The sequence below is a fragment of the Lytechinus pictus genome, chromosome 17 (genome assembly GCF_037042905.1).
Source record: "Lytechinus pictus isolate F3 Inbred chromosome 17, Lp3.0, whole genome shotgun sequence".
Lineage (NCBI taxonomy): Eukaryota > Metazoa > Echinodermata > Echinoidea > Temnopleuroida > Toxopneustidae > Lytechinus > Lytechinus pictus.
This window is the reverse complement of record NC_087261.1, coordinates 13,956,455-13,978,114: the sequence shown is the minus strand read 5'-3', so window position 1 is coordinate 13,978,114 and position 21,660 is coordinate 13,956,455. Positions and strand designations below refer to the sequence as shown.

The 21,660-nt window shown below is 36.6% G+C and overlaps 1 protein-coding gene across 4 annotated transcripts in view; it reads left to right on the top strand.

Annotated features, from left to right (window-relative positions):
- Positions 1-21,422, top strand: part of LOC129280633 (nucleoprotein TPR-like) — a 70,456-nt gene extending 49,034 nt beyond the window's left edge. For 2 of the 4 annotated variants that reach the window (XM_064111869.1, XM_064111871.1), the window contains 17 exons: positions 1,636-1,848; positions 2,319-2,403; positions 3,091-3,160; positions 4,978-5,170; positions 5,652-5,788; positions 6,217-6,423; positions 7,007-7,121; positions 7,586-7,785; positions 8,564-8,623; positions 9,090-9,205; positions 9,811-9,896; positions 11,170-11,268; positions 11,990-12,016; positions 16,297-16,435; positions 17,557-17,693; positions 18,978-19,142; positions 20,089-21,422. In XM_064111869.1, the coding sequence (XP_063967939.1) occupies positions 1,636-1,848; positions 2,319-2,403; positions 3,091-3,160; positions 4,978-5,170; positions 5,652-5,788; positions 6,217-6,423; positions 7,007-7,121; positions 7,586-7,785; positions 8,564-8,623; positions 9,090-9,205; positions 9,811-9,896; positions 11,170-11,268; positions 11,990-12,016; positions 16,297-16,435; positions 17,557-17,693; positions 18,978-19,142; positions 20,089-20,129 (2,090 nt within the window). In that variant the 3' untranslated portion in view covers positions 20,130-21,422. The remainder of the gene's footprint in view (positions 1-1,635; positions 1,849-2,318; positions 2,404-3,090; positions 3,161-4,977; positions 5,171-5,651; positions 5,789-6,216; positions 6,424-7,006; positions 7,122-7,585; positions 7,786-8,563; positions 8,624-9,089; positions 9,206-9,810; positions 9,897-11,169; positions 11,269-11,989; positions 12,017-16,296; positions 16,436-17,556; positions 17,694-18,977; positions 19,143-20,088) is intronic. The other 2 variants (XM_064111870.1, XM_064111872.1) reach the window with 1 other exon arrangement.
- Positions 21,423-21,660: the final 238 nt, after the last annotated feature.

The following is a 21,660-nucleotide window of genomic DNA, read 5'->3' as shown; positions in this document are numbered from 1 at the left end:
TATACATAAGGTTAATCAAGTATCACTGAACATCCTGCATGAGTTTCACGTCACATGACCAAGGTCAAAGGTCATTTAGGGTCAATGAACTTTGGCCGAATTGGGGGTATCTGTTGAATTACCATCATAACTTTGAAAGTTTATGGATCTGATTCATGAAACTTGGACATAATAGTAATCAAGTATTACTGAACATCCTGTGCAAGTTTCAGGTCACATGATCAAGGTCAAAGGTCATTTAGGGTCAATGAACTTTGGCCAAATTGGGGTATTTGTTGAATTACAGCCATAAATTTGAAAGTGTGTTGGTCTAGTTCATAAAACTTGGACATAATAGTAATCAAGTATCACTGAACATCCTGTGCGAGTTTCAGGTCACATGATCAAGGTCAAAGGTCATGTAAGGTCAAAGAACTTTGGCCACGTTGGGGGTATTTTTTGAATTGCCATCATATCTCTATAAGTGTATTGGTCTAGTTCATAAAACGTGGAAATAAGAGTAACCAAGTATCACTGAACATCTTGTGCGAGTTATCAGCACTGCTGCTATATTGAATCGCGTGATGCAGGTGAGACGGCCAGAGGCATTCCACTTGTTTTAACAAGTACACACTCAGGCCCATATTCTGAAGTCGGGTTTAACTTAAACTTTGGTTTAAAGTTGTGGTGTAAGTATGGATAGCCCATTGTTACATAAATCACTAACATTAGAGATATCATATTACAGCTGCTTTGTCTCTCAAATCATTCATAATTGTCTAGGAAGTATAAATAGATGATTGTCTCCACCATCGATGAATCAGGAAAGAGCACAGTAAACACAAGAAACATACAACTTAATAAAAATTTTGACACTTTTGGCTTCCCATAATTTTAGCACAGAGTTAGACCATGGTCTAAGTTAAACCTGTGTTCAGAATACAGGCCATACTTACCAAGAATGCGTAGCATTTCCATTTATTTGAATGCAGGATAAAAGAGCACTGTCAACTGAATGCACTGCTCTTGGCATAGGTGCCGTGGCTGGGGATCAAACCCTGGACTTTCCAGTGTCAGCCAGGCGCCTTAGACCACTCGACCACAGTGATTGGTTATAAAAGCATGTATCAAATAATCATCATTGAGTGAAACAAAAACCACTTATTTTCATTTGGTGGTAGCTGGGGGCATTATGATTTAGGTCGTCAGTCGGTACGTCTTCAAAATTGTTCCAAGTAAACATTTAAGAGGGATGATGGTGGTATCAAGGTCATAGAACACAGACATCATTTTATAGATTGATATGTCACATTATCACGATGATTAAGAACTGTATGGATCAACATTAACAAGCTTTGCTCTTGTATGTATATTTGAGTGACAATAATCTCAATAGAATTTTCGGATATTGTTGTCAAAGATCAGTGGTTACAGAGGTCATAAAATACATTATCTTGGTGACTGAAGACCAGTTTGAGAGTTGAACTTGGCACTTGTATGCATAATTGAGTGGAGTTATTCTTATTAGATTTTAGGGTAAAATTAACTGGCATTTCTTCTGTATTTGTTTGGGGAGGAGGCAGTGGGGTTGTAATACATTTTGACTTAAGATTTTATTATTACTTTTCTTGTCCATTTTCTTTTCATGGTCCATAGATTCCAATGACCAACCATTCCAGCAGGACACGGCTACGGTAGCCCCCTTAGCCCCTGCCACGCCCATCCAAGCGGTCCAACCCACCCAGCAGACCCCACCCACTGCACAGACCCCGCCTTCTCAGCAGACCCCGCCCATGGCTGCTGCAGAACGGCGTACCACGGACCAGCAGGATCCCCAAGGACAAGAGACCCATAGGGACGATGATACAGGTTTGTACCAGGGTTTGATGGCAACTCTTTCTGTTCTTACAATTATTCAAAGATAAATGTATTAAATTCCATGTTGGGGACTTTTTTTAATGTGTGAAGCTGAAATTGGGCCATTTCTTGCTTGTTTTCTTTCATTTTCTCCACTCATGCCAGTCAAAATAAAACATGCAAGATGTATATGAATAAGCCTTGGTTGCTGTTAGTCCTACTGCCAACTGCTGAAGCCAGTCAAACTCACTGTAATTAACTTCTATATTGGAGGTTTGATATGACAAGGGTTTGAAATATAATGAAATATAAGTAATGATAATAATAATATGCATTTATACATGTATAACGCCAAAGCTATTTCTATATATTCTATTGCGTTGCAAGGAAATGTTTATTTTTTTGTCAAAGAGAGAGATAAGTAATAAATTAAGAATATCTCTCATAAAGACACCATGACCATACCTTTTGTAATTCCATAGGGCCTTCAGGTGGTCAGACCGGTGGGTCATCCTCGTCACCGGGCAGCGCTGCGGCCAAGAGACCAAGGGATGATCCAACGGACGGGTAAGATATCCAGAGATTAACCCATTGCTTACTGGAAGCAGCTAGTCACTGTACACAGCTTTTGGGGGTCATAGAATTCAATAGTTAACAGGTTAAAAGCATAGATAAGGAGAGCATTTCATAAGACCAATGATCAATGCTTTTCACAGGTTATTTGGTATAAGCTACTGAAATTCTTGCATCTGATTGGCTTTGAGCAAATTTATCAATGACATCACTGACAAGTTGCTTCATGACACACTTGCAGTGGGTAAGATTGTCCATTTAATGAAGGGAAAGATAAAGGGGAGCATTTCACAAAATGATTTTCTCTACTATGTGTTAAAAGCTACCAAAATCCTTGCAACCGATTGACTCTCAGCAAATTTGTCAGTAAAAATCAATGAAAAGATGCCTCATGACATATTCTTAAGTGGCAGTGTAGAGAAATGTTCCTGGGAATAAGATGGATGCTCCTAATGGCATAAATCTAAAATCAAGTTTTTTCTAAGCTGACATTTAAAACCTTGAGATAAGGTTTTAACATCCTAGCGGCATAATTATATGAAAGAGTTCTTGGATACGATTTAGTCAAATGCAACATGAAATCATCATTTCTTCTCATCCAGTTCCTTGTAATTTTTTTCCATTGTGAATTGTGAAGCATGAACTGATTTTGTTTTCCTCTTACCTCAATCTCCTGTACAGGGATACAACCACAACAGATAGGGAAGGACAGCCTCCCAACGAGAAGAGACAGAGAGTAGCTCCTCAGCCGGTAAGCATACAACTGAGGAGCATCTCATGACAAAGAAGTTGGTGATTTTCACTGACCATTGTTACAAGCTACTGAAAATCCTTGCATCTGATTGGTTGAGAACAAGTTAGTCAGTGAAAAATCACTCACAAAATGTTTCGTGAAATGCTCCCAGGGGATTGGAATACAAGCCCCACCCTCAAAAAAGGTGTTTATAGCAGATGTAGTTAAAGATTTCAGAATTAAAATGAGCAGCATATGTGTGTCAATAGAATTATACAGATCTGTTGTGCACAGACCTCAATTTTGATTTTAAGAATAATATCCCTCTTGTATTAAAGGTCAAGTCCACCTCAGAAAAATGTTGATTTGAATAAAAAGAGAAAAATTCAACAAGCACAATGCTGAAAATTTCATCAAAATCGGATGTAAAATAAAAAAGTTATGACATTTCAAAGTTTCGCTTATTTTTAACAAAATAGTTATATGAACGAGCCAGTTACATCCAAATGAGAGAGTCGATGATGTCACTCACTCACTATTTCTTTTGTTTTTTATTGTTTGAATTATACAATATTTCAATTTTTACGAATTTGATGATTAGGACCTCCTTGCCTGAAGCACAAAATGTTAAAACAATGGAATTCCACGTGTTCAGGGAGGAATGAAACTTCATTTCACATGACAATGACGAGAAAATCAAAATATTTCATATTTCATATAATAAAATAAAAAAGAAATAGTGAGTGAGTGATGTCATCAGTTCCCTCATTTGCATACTGACCGAGATGTGCATATAACTGTTTTGTGAAATGAAGCGAAACTTTAAAATGTCATAACTTTCTTATTTTAGATCCGATTTTGATGAAATTTTCAGTGTTTTGCTTGTTGAATTTTTCACTTTTTATTCAAATCAAGTTTTTGTTGGGGTGGACTTGTCCTTTAAAATAAGTTCTGGCAATTCTGTATTACTCTCTTTTAAAGGGATGGTCCGAGCTGAAAATATTTATATATTCAAAAATAATGTAAAATTCCCAGAGCAAAATGCTGAAAATTTCATCAAAATCGGATAACCAATAATGAAGTTATTGAATATTAAAGTTTATCAATATTTTGTGAACACAGTCATATGCACATCATCATGAATGTTCATTAGGTGGGCTGATGATGTCACATTCCCACTTTCCTTTTTCTTATGTGATTACATGAAATCATAAATGTTTCATTATTTCATACATGTGTAAATGATGTGTCTCCATTATGATGGAATAAGTTGCGGCAATAAATAATAATGCACTCAATTAGTTGTTAATCCAATTGTTTTAGTTCTTGGTAGAATATTTTGAATAAACCTAATTTCATGTAATAAAATACAAAAGAACAAGTGGGGATATGTCATCATCAGCCCACCTAATGAATATTCATAAAGACATGCCTAGAACTGTTTCACCGGAATAATGCAAATCTTTAAAATTCAATAATTTTGTTATTGTCTGATTTTGTTCAAATTTTCAGCATTTTGCTTTGTGAATTTTACTCTATTTATTGAAATATAAATATCTCCAGCCTGGACCATCCCTTTAAGAGTTCAATCATGCTTTACTCTCTCAGAGCAGAAGATTGAGTATTACGTATATATATCAAAGGCTCACTAACTTGGTTATATTCACTATTATTCATATCAAGGTTTTTGTTTTATGACCGAAAGAAAACTTTGAAATGTGTAACTGAGATAAACTGCAGCATTGAGATTTTAGGCATGCAAACGTTGCGAGGTATCTTTAGTGTAAGTTTTGGTTACATATTTGTGACACCTCTGTGGTATTCTAACATTGCAGCAAGTGAGCAGGGATGAACCAGAGGAGAAAGAGGACGAGAAAGAGAAGAAACCCGAGCAGACGGAAACAACAGCAACAGAGACGACCACGACTACCACTAACATTCCAGTACAACAAGTTGAGACGGAGGTCACTCAGGAGGTCGAAGCTGAGACACTGTTTGAGGTCGAGACAGCTGCAACACAGGAAGTGGGTAAGTTGTTGAAGTTATCTTAGGAATCGTTGTGGAATTTGAAATCCAACCTTTTGAATCTGGGGAGTCTTTCATGAAGCACCTTGTCGGTGATTTCCATTGACTGATGTACTCTGAGCCAATCAGATGCAAGGATTTCATTAGCTTATAACATTATTCAGTGAAACTATTTGTTTCATGAAGTGCTCCCCAAGTTTTTTTTTATGTGGACAAGGTGCAGTGATGCAGTGATCATCTTTATCCCTTTTTTTTCCACTCCACATACAATCAAGTGTGGTTTATTTTTAGTCAATTTTTGACAAGTTATGTAACATTTTCAAGCTTTATGCCTTTACACATGTAATAACAATCTCAAAATATATCTTGAGCGGCTTACTGTTGGTTTTATTTGGGGATCGGGATCACATATGCCTATGTCAGGGGATCCACTGTGCTCTGAATCCAATAGCCTTTTGAACTTCTTTTGTTCTTCTCTTGGCAGAACCATCCCAACCGGCACCAGAGACTAGGGTTCTTGAGGTATCACCAACTGAGCAGCAAGCAGCCCAAGAGAGGCAGGATGAGGAGACGGGGGAAAGCAAGTCAGATGATGTGGTCATCGTTGTCGACAGCGATGAGGTCAGTATTTGAGAAGACACTAGTGAGTTTTCGCTTTTACGGAGAAACTCTACAACGCATCGGTTCCTTTGAAAATGCAATTAAAATCACAAAGGAGGGTTTAGAGGCTTTTGTTGAAAGACGGTGTACTGGGACAGCAGCTCATCCGAAGATTTACAGCAGAAGAACAATTGCATATATGTTGTTGTCCAGAGTCAAGAGGATGGTGTCCCGGTCCATCAACTTTCGACAAAAGCCTCTCAGCTCTCCTTTGTGATTTGACTTGCATTTTCAAAGGCATTGGTGCGTTGTAGAGAGTTTCCTCCTAGGACATGCGAAAAGTCTGGACTGACGATCACACCGTGGTGTGCATTATGGTGATGATGATGACAATGACGATAAAGAAAATGATAGTGATATCATCAACTTGACTGGAATTTTTTTTACAGGATACTGGTGGACTAGACTCCAACCAAGACCAGGCTGATGAAGAAGGGGACGATGCCGATGCTGATCTTGAGGGAGAGGAGGAAGTTGAAGAAGAGGTCGACGACGATGACGAGGAGGAATTCGAAGGGGACATCGGAGAGGAGGATGGCGAGGAGGATGATGCCTTTGAAGAAGCTCAGGGAGAGGATGTCGATGTGGAATATGAGGTGATTAAATTGAAAGATGAAGACAATTATAAACAGATTTAAAGTTCTTTTCATGTTATTTAGGAAGAATGTTTTAAGGTATACTGCAAATTGAAGGTTCTCTGATTCCCTAATAATAAATAACAATAATAATGATATAGGATTTATATAACGCACTGATCCACCTTGTTAGGTGCTGAAGTCGCTCCTTTATTACCCCGGCTAGCCTACCGATTCCAGTGCTCACAGCTTTTGAGAAATTACTTCCTGCTGGTACCCATTGACCTCACCTTAGCTGAGAACCAACACTGCCTAAACATCGGACCAAACATGTGGGTGTAATACTTGTTACAAGTACTAAGCTTAAAGGACGCATCCACTTCGCAAAACAGTAGATTTGAATAAACGGAGAACAATCAAACCAGCTTTACACTGAAAATCATCAAAATCATAATTTTTTTTTCACACCCAATTATTATGAAATTTTCAGTGTTACATTTGTTTGAATATCCTCCTTTCTTTCAAATCAACTTTTTTGTTGTTGGGTTGACTTCCCTTTAAAAACATGTTAGAATGGTGGTTTTCCTTTTGTCTCCAATTTTAGGATGAAGAAGGGGAAGAGGAGATGGATGACGATGAAGAGGAAGAGGAAGAAGAAATGGAAGATACTGGAGAAGATAATGGAGAGAACATGGAAGATGATATAGTCGAGATTATTGGTAAGTTTGGAATTTATTTTATCACTTGATTTTGTTGAAACTATATCTAAGAGAAATTTGATGGAAATTAATTTCATTGTTGGGGCACTTATCCATGAGAATAAACAAAGATATATGATAAGATTACTGCATTGAATGATAATTTTGTCATGTAATCATGTCGAAATTGATTTTTTTTATTTAATCAAGCTGGACTTTGGACAGAACCTCACTTGACAATAGTTAACATGGTGAGCTTTGTGGGAAAAATAGAAAAGTTATTGGATCACCTTTTTTGTTTTACAACTACATATATGAGATGGATTACAAATGGCATATTTTACATATTCATGCAAAGTTATCAGATCAACTTTTTTTTTAATACAAGTATAAGACGGATTTCATATAATAAAATGTGTTTCGAACATGTTTACATTCACAAACTGCATGTTGACAATGTCTCTTCGATATGGACTTCGATATAGATGACGATGACCAGGGAGCAGAGGTCGCTTCGGAGATGGACACCCACAGCTCAGACCAGCAGAGCGAGGCCCCGCAGCCCATGGAAGCCCAACAGATACCAAGGGTGCCCCCACCCCAGCTGAGGGTGGTGCCCCCGGACCCCACACCGACTAGCAGCAGTCAGGAGCAGACTTCATCCACCCATGCCCCACTCCTGCAGGTTTGTAGTGCTATAGTGTATCCCAAGAAGTTAATATAATAATAATAATATATAGCATTTATAAGGCGCCGATTTATCTAGTTGCCTATTTAATGGCGCACTATATATTACCCCGGCTGTAGCTCCAGCTGCTAAAGGCACTTGGTGCATTCAAGGAATTAATCCTGCCGGGTACCCATTCACCTCACCTGGGTCAAGTGCAGCACAGTGTGGATAAATTTCTTGCTGAAGGAAATCAAGCCATGGCTAGGATTCGAACCCACAACCCTCTGTTTGAAAGGCGAGAGTCAGAACCACTAGACCACGATGTACAGGGTGTATCAAAAGAACAGAAACCCAACTTACATTTCCCTTTGATATGAGAAATATGCTAATTTAGTACTAATACTTAACACTGAAAATGATAAACCTTCACTTTGTTGGAAATGATAGAGACATTGAAGTGCATGCATCTTAATTTGTATGATATATTATATTGAATATCTAAAACAATTTCCTGGCAAAGAGGGAGTATCTGATCACGTAGATAAACATGGATACATTTATACACGGTTTGATATGCAAATAAAGGGAAACTATTTCCATGTAAAGAAGTGAAATTTTCGAACACATTTCTTTCTCCTGTATTTTGTAAATATTGAGTTTAATTGATTTCAAGAAATATTCAGAATAATGAGTTTATTCACACACCCACATGGGCATAAAACATGCAGCAGATGGTTATTTTGTATGATTTATGGTTTGATGAGTGTATATAATGTTATTTTGTTTTGTACAGCGTCATGGTATGAGGACAGAAAGACTTGGATCTCAGGGAAGATTACCACCATTCTCATTGGTAAGCTTGACCTTTGACATTCGACCTTTGACCTCCACCTATATTATATTCAATTTGAAGGTACTACATGTGGTCAATATAAATTCCCTGCACTCAACATCTGAGAACTGAAATTTCTTACTCATTTGGACTTGATTTAAATTTGGAAAGAAAATTGGGTCATTGATACGCATATCACTACATTTGTGTACAGGAAATTTTATAATAATAATCAAACTATAAGCAAACAATAACTTGTACATGTAGGGTAAATGCAGGAATGTTTAACAATTTGCAATTTTTTTCCAAGTGATATAATCTGAATACAGGAAATAATCACATCTGCCTGGCATAATCTTTTCTGATTTTCTCTTCATTTAGGTGATTATTTGACATATTACAAGTTGGCTTACTCGGACTAAATGCACTGATCAAACTTGTTGGGATTATTGTATATACATGTATTTGTATGATTCACTCTTTTCAGCTTCCATCTGGTGGGGGAACTCCCTTCGAAGACGTCAACGATGATGGCCAAGTCCCCAGTACTCCAACTCTGTTTGTACCACACAGAGGAAATGATGGATTTGCAGAAGCTATCAAGTATGTTTCAATTATGAAAATAGTGGTGGTATTAATGATATGGTACAGTTGTTTATCTTGGTGGTTATAATGGTAATTTATTTTTCAATAATGATAATAGGGATAGTATTGATGTCTGTTGTTTAGTTGTTAATCTTCATGGTTAACTATGATATTGGTAGTGATGACAATTTTGGGGAAGGTACGATTACCAAGACCAGTGATGAAGAATAAAATTCGACTTCAGAAGTGAAGAATTTGCTCATGGTATTGTACTGATCTTTAGAGACAATGGGTGGTGTTCTGATAATACTAATGGCATTACAAGGTGATATTACATGTACTCATGGTAATGGGAGTGGTGTAGACGGAGACGTCAGTGGTGAATGTAATAAATAAGTTTCTATAGGACGAAAGGAGGATGGTCATGTAATTCAGGTGGTGCATGAAGGTGGAGAGATGAGGAGGGGACGAAAGATAATTGTGGTAATGGTTATTATGATGATGACGACAATGATGATATGATTTTATTGACGGTTACGATGATGATGACGACGATGATTTAGCTATATAAACGGCACCTCTGATCTGTGACCATTAAAGCAATCCTTCCTCATCTTTTTCAGCTCCCCTCTGCTACCAGTCCGATTCCAGTTTGAGGGCGACAGTAGATCACCTGCCCCTGGGCTAGCCCAACTTGCCACACAAGGAGGTAAGATATCATCCATTCCCTCTTTCATCTCTCATTTTATGTGACCGTGTAATTTCAGTCAAAGAGCCATCCTTCATGAATGGGTATTTGTGCAGATAACTTGCCTATTGGTACAAAAAGAACAAAGGCAGAACCTCTATCTAATCCAATTTTTCTTAGTGGTAGTTGTGAAATTAAAAAGCAGAAAAGACGGCGAACTCCAGCCAGATCAACTCCTGCATCAACCTGGCACGCTCATTTACTATTGTGGTTTAGCTCATATGCGCACATACCGCACTCCAGAGGAAATTTCATGGTTTTTATGTTTGACTCATCTACATGTGATTGTTTGGTAATATTGAAAGGGTCAATCAATTCGATGGATTCACCAAACAATGCGCCATCTATCGGTTGCAGCAAACAGGCCCAAATTCGCAATGCCTCATGGGAAAAAAGTCAACATCTGTTAAGTTGCACGCGCTCAAAGTGCATGCATGCATGCGATTATTCAGCGCTGGCCGACGCAGCTCGACAGGATATGATGTTTACTAGGGTCTAGGAGGTGGGAGAGAAATTTGCCTGCATACGTCTGTGCGAAATTTAGACCTTTTTTGGTTAATTCCTGCTATATGGTTTTCAGTTTTGAAGCATCACATTACAGAAAACTAGAACTGTGAGCTGCCTGCGCACGATGCAACCGATAGATGGCGCACCATATTGTGAATCCACCGAATTGTAGTATAGCAGACCTGCCAACCAGTACGTTTTACCCGTATTTAGTACGTTTTTGCAACCAAAATACGGCAGTACGTTTTTTCTTTAAAAAATACGTTTTTTGTAAAAAAAAAATAATAATAAAATAAAATTGTAATTTATTGAGAAAAATCATCTCTATATGTATCTATTTCATAAAACATACACAAATATGGTTATTAGATCAATGTAATTTCAGGTAACTTTTTTTTTTTTCAATCATTTTGTAAAAACCAGGGTGAGATATACACAAGTTTCAATGGTTTTTTTTTTCATCTGCAAGAGCAGTGCGCATTCTAGCTTGCATGCAGCTTGAGCGCTGTGATGGGCGAGTGTGCCAAGCATTTTATTATGAAATACACTTTTTTTTAGGAAAATACAGTTTTTTGTATCACAGAATACAGTTATTCATTCCCAGAGGTTGGCAGGTCTGGTATAGTGGGTAGTGTATATTATTCATTCTTGGAAGGCCTACTTATGCAGACTCTCTCTTCCTCTCTTTTTCTTTCTTTCCATCTCTCATTTCACTTTGATTGAGTAGATCTCGGTATGGACGATACTCGCATTAATCTGATGGTCGGAGAAGATGAAGCCAGCGGGAGAAGCGTTCCTACTACACCTCTCCAGACAACAGCTCCAGGTCAGTAAATCTTTTGTTGTAGCAAATTAATATAATAATAGAGTACCGAAGTGTGACGTCATCAATTTCATATTTTGCATTTCAGCATTTTTGATAACATATTTTGGTAGAGCATGATGAAATACCTCTACTACCAAAATTTGATGCGAATCGTTCCACGGGGGCCTTAGATATGACCTCATGAATGAATAATTAGCTCCATTGAAGTATTGGAGTGGTTCTAAATGGGAGGAACCAGGCCAATAATACATTGACTTCAATGGTCTAATTATGTATTCATGAGGTCATATCTCAGGCCCCCATGGACCGATTCGCACCAAATTTTGGAAGTGGAGCTATTTTATCATGCTCTACCAAAATATGGTATAAAAAATGCTGAAATGCAAGAGTCCTTTGTGACGTCATCACTTCAGTAATTTATTTGTGCATTTCATAATACATGCCTGCAAGTTCTTCCTCAAGGTTGTTATGACCACCCAATTCTAATAATAATGTTTCTTTTCATTGCCGTATGTATCTGTTTATTTTCTTGTTTTATCTTACCTTTTCTCACATTACCTTTGTACAGTTGTAAATTGTATTTGCTCTCCTTCTGTTCTTGTATTGATTTTTATTGGACCTTGGCCAGGAGGGTCGAGTGCTCCACATACGTAACCACGTAATTTCTCATATGATAATGTTTTGTGCTTATCTTTGTTATTTTCTTGGTTACGATTTAAAGTTCTGCCATGGGATCGACCTTCACAAAGTATGTACTTCTTTCCTGACTTCTCAGCATGAGATATTTTATTGAAATCTTGCAATATTGCATGGGAATATCATTTCATTCATACTCCCGTCTTTTTTGTTAAATAACTTTCCCATTATCATATAATTTGAATTTTATAGCATGTGGGCTATTAATTTCATGATTTTCTGGAAAATGCTTGATATTTTTTGGTATAGGTTTTGGGTTTTTTTCTTCATGCCTTTTATTTATGACAAATTATTTCATGGAATTCCTTGACACTCAATGTATTTCTCAGTAGAAAGGTGTTACATGTTTTTTTGATATTTGATGAACAAAATTGCATTCTCAACCCCCCCCCCCCTTCTGCTTGGTATAGTTTACTTTTTCATTATAAATTTTTTTTTTTTCATGCTTATGTTCATCCTATTTTTAGCTCATCCGGCCCCGAAGGGCCGGATCAGACCTGCCAACCAGTACGTTTTAGCCGTATTTAGTACGAAAAATACGCTTTTTGTAAAAAAAAAAAAAAAAAAAAAAAAAAAAAAATTAAATTAAACTAAATCGTAATTTATTGAGAAAAGTAATCTCTCTATTTCATAAAACGTGCACAAATATGGTTATTAGTTCAATGTAATTTCAGGTAACTTGTTTTTTTTTTTCAATCATTTTGTTCAAACCAGGGTGAAGATATACACATGTTTTGATGTTTTTTTTTTCATCTGCAAGAGCAGTGCGCATTTTAGCTTGCATGCAGCTTGAGCGCCGCGATGAACGAGTGCGCCAAGCATTTAATTATGAAATACACTTTTTTTGGGAAAATACATTTTTTAAAATCACAGAATACAGTTTTTCATTCCCAGAGGTTGGCAGGTCTGCCGGATGAGCTTATGCCGTGGCGTCCGTCGTCTGGCGTCCGTCCACAATTTCAAAATGCTTTTTCTTCGCCATTTCAATTCTGTTTGCTTTATATGATAGCACTAGGTGGGGGATTCAAAACTTCTACACAGAATTTTGAAACTCATTAAATATGTAATTTATGTGCATTTTTCAAAATTAACAAAAACTGCTTCTTCTTTATTTATTGACCGATTTTGAATTTTTTGCTTCCATCGGGTAGAGCTTTATGAGGTTCACCAAACTTCTACACAGAATTTTGAAATTTTGACTAGAACAATTTTTATGCTAATTTATGCGAAATTAATTTATGCATATTTTTAAAAATTCACATAAAATGCTTCCTCTTTATTTGTTGACCGATTTTGATTTTTTTTCTTCCATCTGGTAGAGCTTCATGAGGTTCACCAAACTTCTACACAGAATTTTTAAATTTGGAGTAGAAAATTATTCATGCTAATTTATGCTTTATTCATACAGTGTAAATCACAGAAAATGCCTCTTCTTTATTTGTTGACTGAATTTGAAAATGCTTCTTCTTCATCATTTCAAGTCTGATTTCAATTCTGTTTGCTTAATATGATAGCATTAGGTGGGGGATTGATTCAAAACTTCTACACAGAATTTTGAAACACATAAAATATGCTAATTTATGCGTGTTTTTAAAAATTCAGATAAAATGCTTCTTCTTTAATTGTCGACCGATTTTGATTTCTTTTTCTTCCACCTGGTAAAACTTCATGAGGTTCACCAAACTTCTGCATAGAATTTTGAAATTTTCAGTAGAAAATTATTTATACCAATTTATGCAAAATGTATTCATAAATCACAGAAAATTCCACTTCTTTATTTTTGTTCCATCTGAGAGCTACATGAGGTTCACCAAGGTTCTACACAGAGTTTAGAAATTTTGACTAGAAAATTATTTATGCTTAATTTATATGAAATTTGTTCATAGATCACAAAAAATGCTTCTATGTCAGTTCTTCATCAATTTCAATTCTATATCCTCAATTCATGTCACCAATATAATTCACTACAGTGTCAACTGGGCTGAAATTAAAATTGTGTTAAATCGCGTTGCGAGATGCCGGATGAGCTCCACATCATTGATGTGCTAGTTTCATTATAGATTTGGTTTATTCATGCTTATGTTCATCCTAATATTTTTAATGAACCCCTTGGTAATTAATAGTGCTATGTCATTTTAAACCTTTTTTCAAGGGACTAAATGGCCATCAGCCCCCCCCCCCCCCTTCATGGTAATGTGATAGTCCTATTTTTCAGTTTTAAAGTAATATTTAATCATCCAATCATACTTGTAGGGAGTCCGGTGAAAATGCCACTTTCAGAATTTGTATCTGTCTGTGCACCCATGTATAAACAAGTATGAAGCCATTAAAGGAGGAAAAACCCCATAGAATCCTATACCATGAGAAACTTTGAAGTTTTATGAATAAAATGATGTCTAATTCAAGGGCATGCCTTGCCTCACATAGCGCATTGCACTTAAAAAAAAGAAGGATTGTACAGTCCCATTCATTGCATTTTGTGTAAGTTATCAAAATCCACTTTTGCTGTTAAAAAAATCTGCACATTCTCCCCTTTAAACAGAAATATCTCTGTCAATATTTAACATCATGAGTTGATTTATGCACCATTCTTTTTCTCATTTCACAAGCTTTCCAGTGGTACCAAATTTGTTGGGATTCCTACAAGATTTCAAAAAGCCATTGTCCCCCCACTCAAACAAGCCTGTAATATATTTTTTTTATAGAACAAAATCGGCATATTTTTCCCTGTAAATTGGAATATCTCCGTCAATATATCAGACAATGAGTTGATTGAAGCACTGTTATTTTTACATATTTCACAATCTTTCCAATGATATCAAATTTGTTGGGATTCCTTTAAGATTTCAAAAAGTCACCAAACTCCTTAATACTGGTATTCACTTCAAATATTCTCATCGAGTCCCAAGGTAAATGATGGTGATATTTCGAAGAGTATACTTCTATGTTGGATATTTGGGAATCAATGGCTAAATTACCCTCGGCCCCCTCCTGCTCGCCCATACTTTTTATTTTCTGGGTTGGGGTTTTCATTCCTGACTGAGGCTGGCGATGGTCTAAATCAGGCTGCGTACCTTCTAGTGTTGGTTAGCAACAAAATTATATCGAATGATATGCAGTTTCAAACACCTATCAACATCATGGCCATAATCATTCTTATTTCATTTAAAGTGATCATTTCACTTTGTTCTGATTAAAAAAATTCTCCTTTTGGTTCCTGAAAATGGGCTAAACATGAGGCTTATAGTGTAAAAATACCAACCCAAAAGTTTCAAAGTATTATATTTACAGGATCAATTTTAAAACCTTGGAGATGTAAACCAAAGTTTGAAATAATTGGGAGTTGGTTTCAATGACTATGTGTATACAGGGAATCTGTGCACAACACATTAATTCTAGATGAACACAGCATGACCTACATACAGTGTGTACAAGGTATACACTGAATGTACAGTGCAGCTAATAGTGTGTGTATAGGAGATACACACAACAGAAGGCAGTCAAAATAGCCAACGGACTTTTTGAATTGGAGAAAACTGGTCATAAGCTGAACCCGTCTACTAGACGGTTCTCAAAATCAGGCTAATAAATTGCTACTTGTATCTAAACTAGAGTTTTTCATCCTATATTGTGGTCTGTTTCAGGGTTTTTGAGGACAAATACAGGCACTCATACGCACGTTTCAACTCAGTTTGAAAATTTTTTAAATCAGCTGCTCACAAAGTTAAACGATCCCTTTAAAACGTTATCATGGGTACTATAGTTACCCCAACACTAACATACATTGCTTGCAAGTAAAGCCTTGTTTATCTCTTAATTTTTGCATGTTAGAATATATTATTTGAAGCTATGAAGGGTCTTTTTTTCCTTACATAGATTGTAATACTAGTATATGCAGAGTAAATTGATTTTTTTCTGATTTTAATTCTGTGTCTTTTTTTATCTAAAAGTAATCAATTATGATGGTATATGCTCCATTCATGTACCTTGCTTTTATCTTTGCTTCAAACCATTATGTGTACATGTCTGGATTAGTGTAATTATAAAAGGCAAGTCCACCACAACAAAACAAGTTGACTTGAATGAAAAAAGAAAATTCAAGCAAATATAACCCTAAAAATTTCATAAAAATCAGATGTGAAATAAGAAAGGAATGTGAAATTTTAAAGATTCGCTTAATTTCACAAAACAGTTGTATGCACGTCCTGGTTGGTAGACAAACTAGGGAACTGATGGTATCACTCACTGAAATATCTTAATTTTTGGCGGTCATATAACATAAAAATGCTTGTTTAAACTTGGGTATTTTTTTTTAAATTCCCGTTCACTCAGTGACTTTATTAGCATCTGGTACCAGCCCCTCGGAAGGATTAGAAGGATGGCAATCTGTGCCTGCTACAAGAACGAGCATCACACCGCCCCCTAGTGGTAAAGATGAGCCAGACACTGAACCGGACAAGCCTAAACCAGGGTGGGTACCTGTTCTCAAGAATTGATTTGGTTTTGTTTGTAAGCCATTGGTTATGTTCGATCATATAGGTCAATTTTTCCAAATGTGCATATATTCACAGTGAGCAGCCTGCTGTTTTTCATTCGTTTTGTAGCCCTTTTCTCTACTTTTGGATAGCTGTATTGTAGCCATTTATTTGCCCATTCGGATCCCAAATGCTGAATTTTGTCCATTAAAGGAGAATGAAACCCTTGAAACCAGCTGAATCCATATCAAAGAGAAAAATCAAAGAAACATATTGTTGAAAGTTTGAGGAAGATTGAATGAATGATAAGAAAGTTATGAGCATTTGAATATTGAGATCACTAATGCCATGTACATGTAGATCCTCCCATTGGCAATGCGACCAAGATCTGTGATGTCACACACGTACAACTCCCTCATTACTTTAGTACTTATTTCACTTATATTCTCACTTTTATAGAGTCTATCACAAGGTGAGGTGTTCTCTTTATGAGAGGACAAGTACAGAGGTTTCACAACATTATATCATTGATGAATCGTTTGTCATATGATTAGAATGAGCAAAAAGAGATGTTTTGGGGTATATTTTCAGTGTCCAAAAGGGGAGAGTTGTTCATCTGTGACATCATAGATCTTGGTCGCATTGCCAATCGGAGGATCTCCATAGCATTAGTGATCTCGACATTCAAATGCTCATAACTCTTCTATTGCTAGTCCTATTGTACTCAATTTTTTGTTGATCTTATTCTTTGATTTTTCTGCTTTCACAAAAGCTAACTTGCTCCAAGAGTTTCATTCTCCTTTAATAGTTTTCTCCCATAACGGCTACAAATACGCAAATTTTGTCCATCTAGATCACTGCGTTTGAACTTCACTTGGTATTTTAGTACCGCGGCTTTAACTGAGCCGCCATATAAGCACCCTTTGAGGAATAAATCCTACCAGATACCCATTCATCTCACCTGAGTCGAGTGCAGCACAATGTGGATCAATTCCTTGCTGTGTTCATGACATGTTTTTTTAGATTAAATTGGCAATTTATGGGTTATTAGGTTTTTTCTACTCTGTCTGAATTGTGCACATTTCTTTTTATTCTTACATGTCATATTCTTCTACAGTGTCGACCAAGCAGGTACAGGGGGAGGACAGCCAGAGAGTGGAACAGCCAGTGAAGACAAACCAGGTCCAAGCAGCGGCGATGCTACAGCCACAGAGACTGCACGATCAGAGTCTTCCAGTACAACCAGCACAGAAGGTAAAGATTGCTTCTCACTCCCAATAAATTCTGTGCATTTAGGTGCATGTATTGAATGCTGTGTTTAGTTGGCTGGAAGGAATTATTACAGAAACTGGAAAATCTTTTAAAGAACTGAGCATGCTTTCACAGGATAGAACAGCATGGAGAAAGTTTGTCCATGGGGTCATTGACTCGATGGCACTTAACATCATCATTTAATGCTAATAAGAAATAGATTTATATAGCACTTTTTGCCAGAGGATACAAAGTGTGATTATTATTAGCCCGACCTTAGCTCAAGCTACCACTTTTTCAGCAGTGCTCAGTGCATTCAAGGAATTAATCCTCCTTGGTATTTCCTAACCTGGGTCAGGTGCAGCACATTAGGATCAATCTCTTGTTGAATGCTAGGATTTGAACCCATGACCGTCTGTTTCAAAGTCTGTTTCGAAGTCTGTAGACTAATTCAATGGGCCACAATGCTTTACTGGGCTTAAGCCTTATAGGAGTGGATTGTTGTTTCATAGCAAAGAATTAAGAATTTCTGTGTGTCATAACACATTTTGCACCAACGTTCATTATCAGAAGAGGCCTTGTTTTCTTTGCAGGTCGTCAAATTTTCATCAGATCTGTCGGTAGTATCATGCACCAAGAGTAGGAATTGAAAAAATTAAAGAAATTATAACTTAAGATTGGATTCCAAGAAAAAGAAGGAATATAGAAGGAGTAATCAGTAAAAATCGAAGTGATATTTAAGGAAAACTAGTATTTAAAACGAGGTTTGTAATCAGCATCATTGTGAATGGTAATGGGGGGTACCAGATGGAGGCCATGGCCTTTGGTTGGTCTGAGACCTGAGCAATATTCCCATGTGTGATTTACAAGTGTAAGAATGCATTTTTGGCGTTATAAACTACAAGCTGAAAGAAGACAGATGGTTTCGGAGGACAATTTGAAAAGAACAATATTGTCGGATTATTCTAGGGCGCACACATCCATCACGCATGACGCACATGGTGCTATGTACAATCAGAAAATTTCATAAGGACATAAATATTAATTAATTAAGTACCACCCTTCAAACTTAATATTACAGGGCTAAGAAGTGGGGGAATTTAATCAGATGATAAAAAATTAGAATGATTGATTTATACAACATACTTTGGAACGTCTTTATAATCTAGCCAAATTCAATGATATTGATTAAGACTGACTGAAATTAATAATTTATAATTGGTACGCTCTTGTGTCATTATCCATACATCTCAGGACACCTATTTCTCTCGCTATTATTGTCCTCAGGTGACGTACGACCCAAGCCAACACCCATAGTCTGGAGTAATAGTCCCTCCCAATCTTCATCGCAGACGCAATCGGGCCTTAGCCTAGAGCAGAGGCCAAGGAACGTGGCCCACAGGGGTAACAGGGGACGAGGGAGAATGCTCAACCGCAATGTAGCATATAGAGGTTAGATTTGGAGTATTCTAGTAATGATATTAGATGATCGTGATGACGGCGGTGGTATTGGTAGTGGTGGTAATAGTTAGGGCTTAGTAATGTATGAAATGAACTTGAGCAGTGTCCAAGGAATGTGGTTCACAGGGGTAAGAGGGGACAAGGGAGAATGCTTAACCGTAATGTTGCATATGATGATGATATTAATTGTGGTCATGATACTGATGATAATGATTACGATGATGGTGATGTTGATGGTGGTGGTGATGTTTGTAATGATAATGATGATGGTGATGATAATGAAGATGATGTTGATGATGATGATGGTGATGTTGGTGATGATGATGGTGATGTTGGTGATGATGATGATGATGGTGATGTTGGTGATGGTGATGATGATGACGATGATAGTGATGAAGAAGGTGATGATGAGGATAATGATGGTTAGGTGACACAACATATGCTCCTGCGATATTTGCTCCGGTCTTAGTATCAGAGGGCAAAGGGTTAGAGTTCGGATTGTGATAGAGTTTTGGGTTAAAGAATGATACAAGGATTAGGATTTATTTAGTTTTAGGTTTGGCTTAACATGAAGATTTTCCATCGGAGCAATTGTCACCAGAGCAAATGTCGTGATAATGATGGTGGTGATGGTCATAAATTCTCCATATATTATAAAATGAAGAACACGAAATTTGAAAATAATGAAATACATAGAAATTGACAACCACAGAGGTACATATGTGCCAGAAATCTAGGTCTTGACCAAAAACATTAACATCAATTAGATTTTGAATTTAAAAAAATCTTTTTTGAACAGTTTGTTCCACAAGTCATGCATTACAGATTTATGATAAACCCAGAGATATTTATATTTTTTTTGGAAAAAATAATCATTTGATCATTCTGACTGATTTTATTTTTACATTTCTGCTTCCCTTTATTCTCTTTATATTAGGGCGCGGTAATAGAGGTGGGCCCAGGACGCAATGGAAGTAAAACGTTTGAAATCTAACAGTAACTGAGAAAGACTGATATTTTGCTTGAACACAACACTTGGAGTGGGAATACTACAGCCAGAGTATACCCTGTGTTATAGCCTCGGACAATGGACACTTGGCATGATAGGTCCTTGGTAAACTGAGAACTATTTGGTTAAAAGTGAGAAGTTCTTGTTTCAGATTGATACAAAAATATAAGAATGTAAAGGTTTTAAACCAGTAAATCGCCCAGGTGAGGGGGTGGGGGCTCCTTAAACTATGCCTGAAGTGACGCTGGACTTATTTGCAACTTGACTCTGCAGACGTTACTTGTAATCATATTGTTTTATTTTCTTAAATCATTAGTTCAAATTGAGATGTAGAGAAAAAGTAGTGTAATGAAATTATGGATTGATATTCTTTTTCTACAGATTAAGTTTAGAATGCATTAAGGGCAGCTGCAAGATGTATAATTTGGTATTACTAGTGTTCAATAGCATTTTCAGAAAACTAGATGTTTCCATTCTTTAAAAAAATGCAAGGCTTTTTATCGGATGTGTGATTACAAGCTGTGTTTTGTCCAGTTTTTATGAGCTTGGTACCAAAAGATGCACAAGATTTGAAAGAATCTTGTTGAATGGCATGCCACAACATTGGCTGGTTGCACGGAAATAAAAAATGTCGTGCAGGGGTGGGGGGAGTTGTCAAATTGACTCCTCTTCCCAATTGGCATAGGATCAAATTCATTCTTGTAATATGAGCTAATGTTCATATATAAGCCATTAATGTCCCCATATTTTACATGGTTATGGAATTAGGTGATATTGCCTACTCAATGAAGTTCACAAGTCTTATCATCATGCCATGCATCCCTAGCTTAAAATACAATCACGTTTTGTCTCCTCCCCCCTCTAAAATAAATAAATAACCAGCTGGGGGAGGGGGGACTTTGGGTGTCCCTACGTGGCTCTTTTATATTCATGTCATTTGCAAGTTTGCCGGATTTTCAAACCAGACAAAACCCTCTTCTGTGATCCGGAAGAATAACAAATACTCATATTACATCGAGAATGTAATGAGTTATAGAATGAATTTAAATAAATTCATCAGTACATGTATATTTTTCTTTGTCATGAATATTGAATAATGAAGATGAAACTGAGCAATCAATTAAGTGTTGACTAAAGTTTTTGTTCAGACTGGAGTGATATATATTTGTTTCATTTCTGCTTATACTTTTTCTATGCTTAAGTACATACAAATCATTGTTGTAAATTTAATAAATTCATGCATGGAGTAAATTTCATTTTCAGTACACAAGTGTTGTTTGTCTCATTATTCTCTTTTATTGTACCAAGTTTCGTGATGTGCTTCAAATATGGTTGAACGCATGAAAATCAAGCATTTAGAATTCTAAGGTTTGTAATTCTATCATCAAATTAAAATTATAACAAAAGAAATATCAAGAATGTAATAATATGCAGCACTTTGTAACGTTAAAGTGCTATACCAATATTTCATATTATCAATGTAGCAAGAAATGAAAAGAA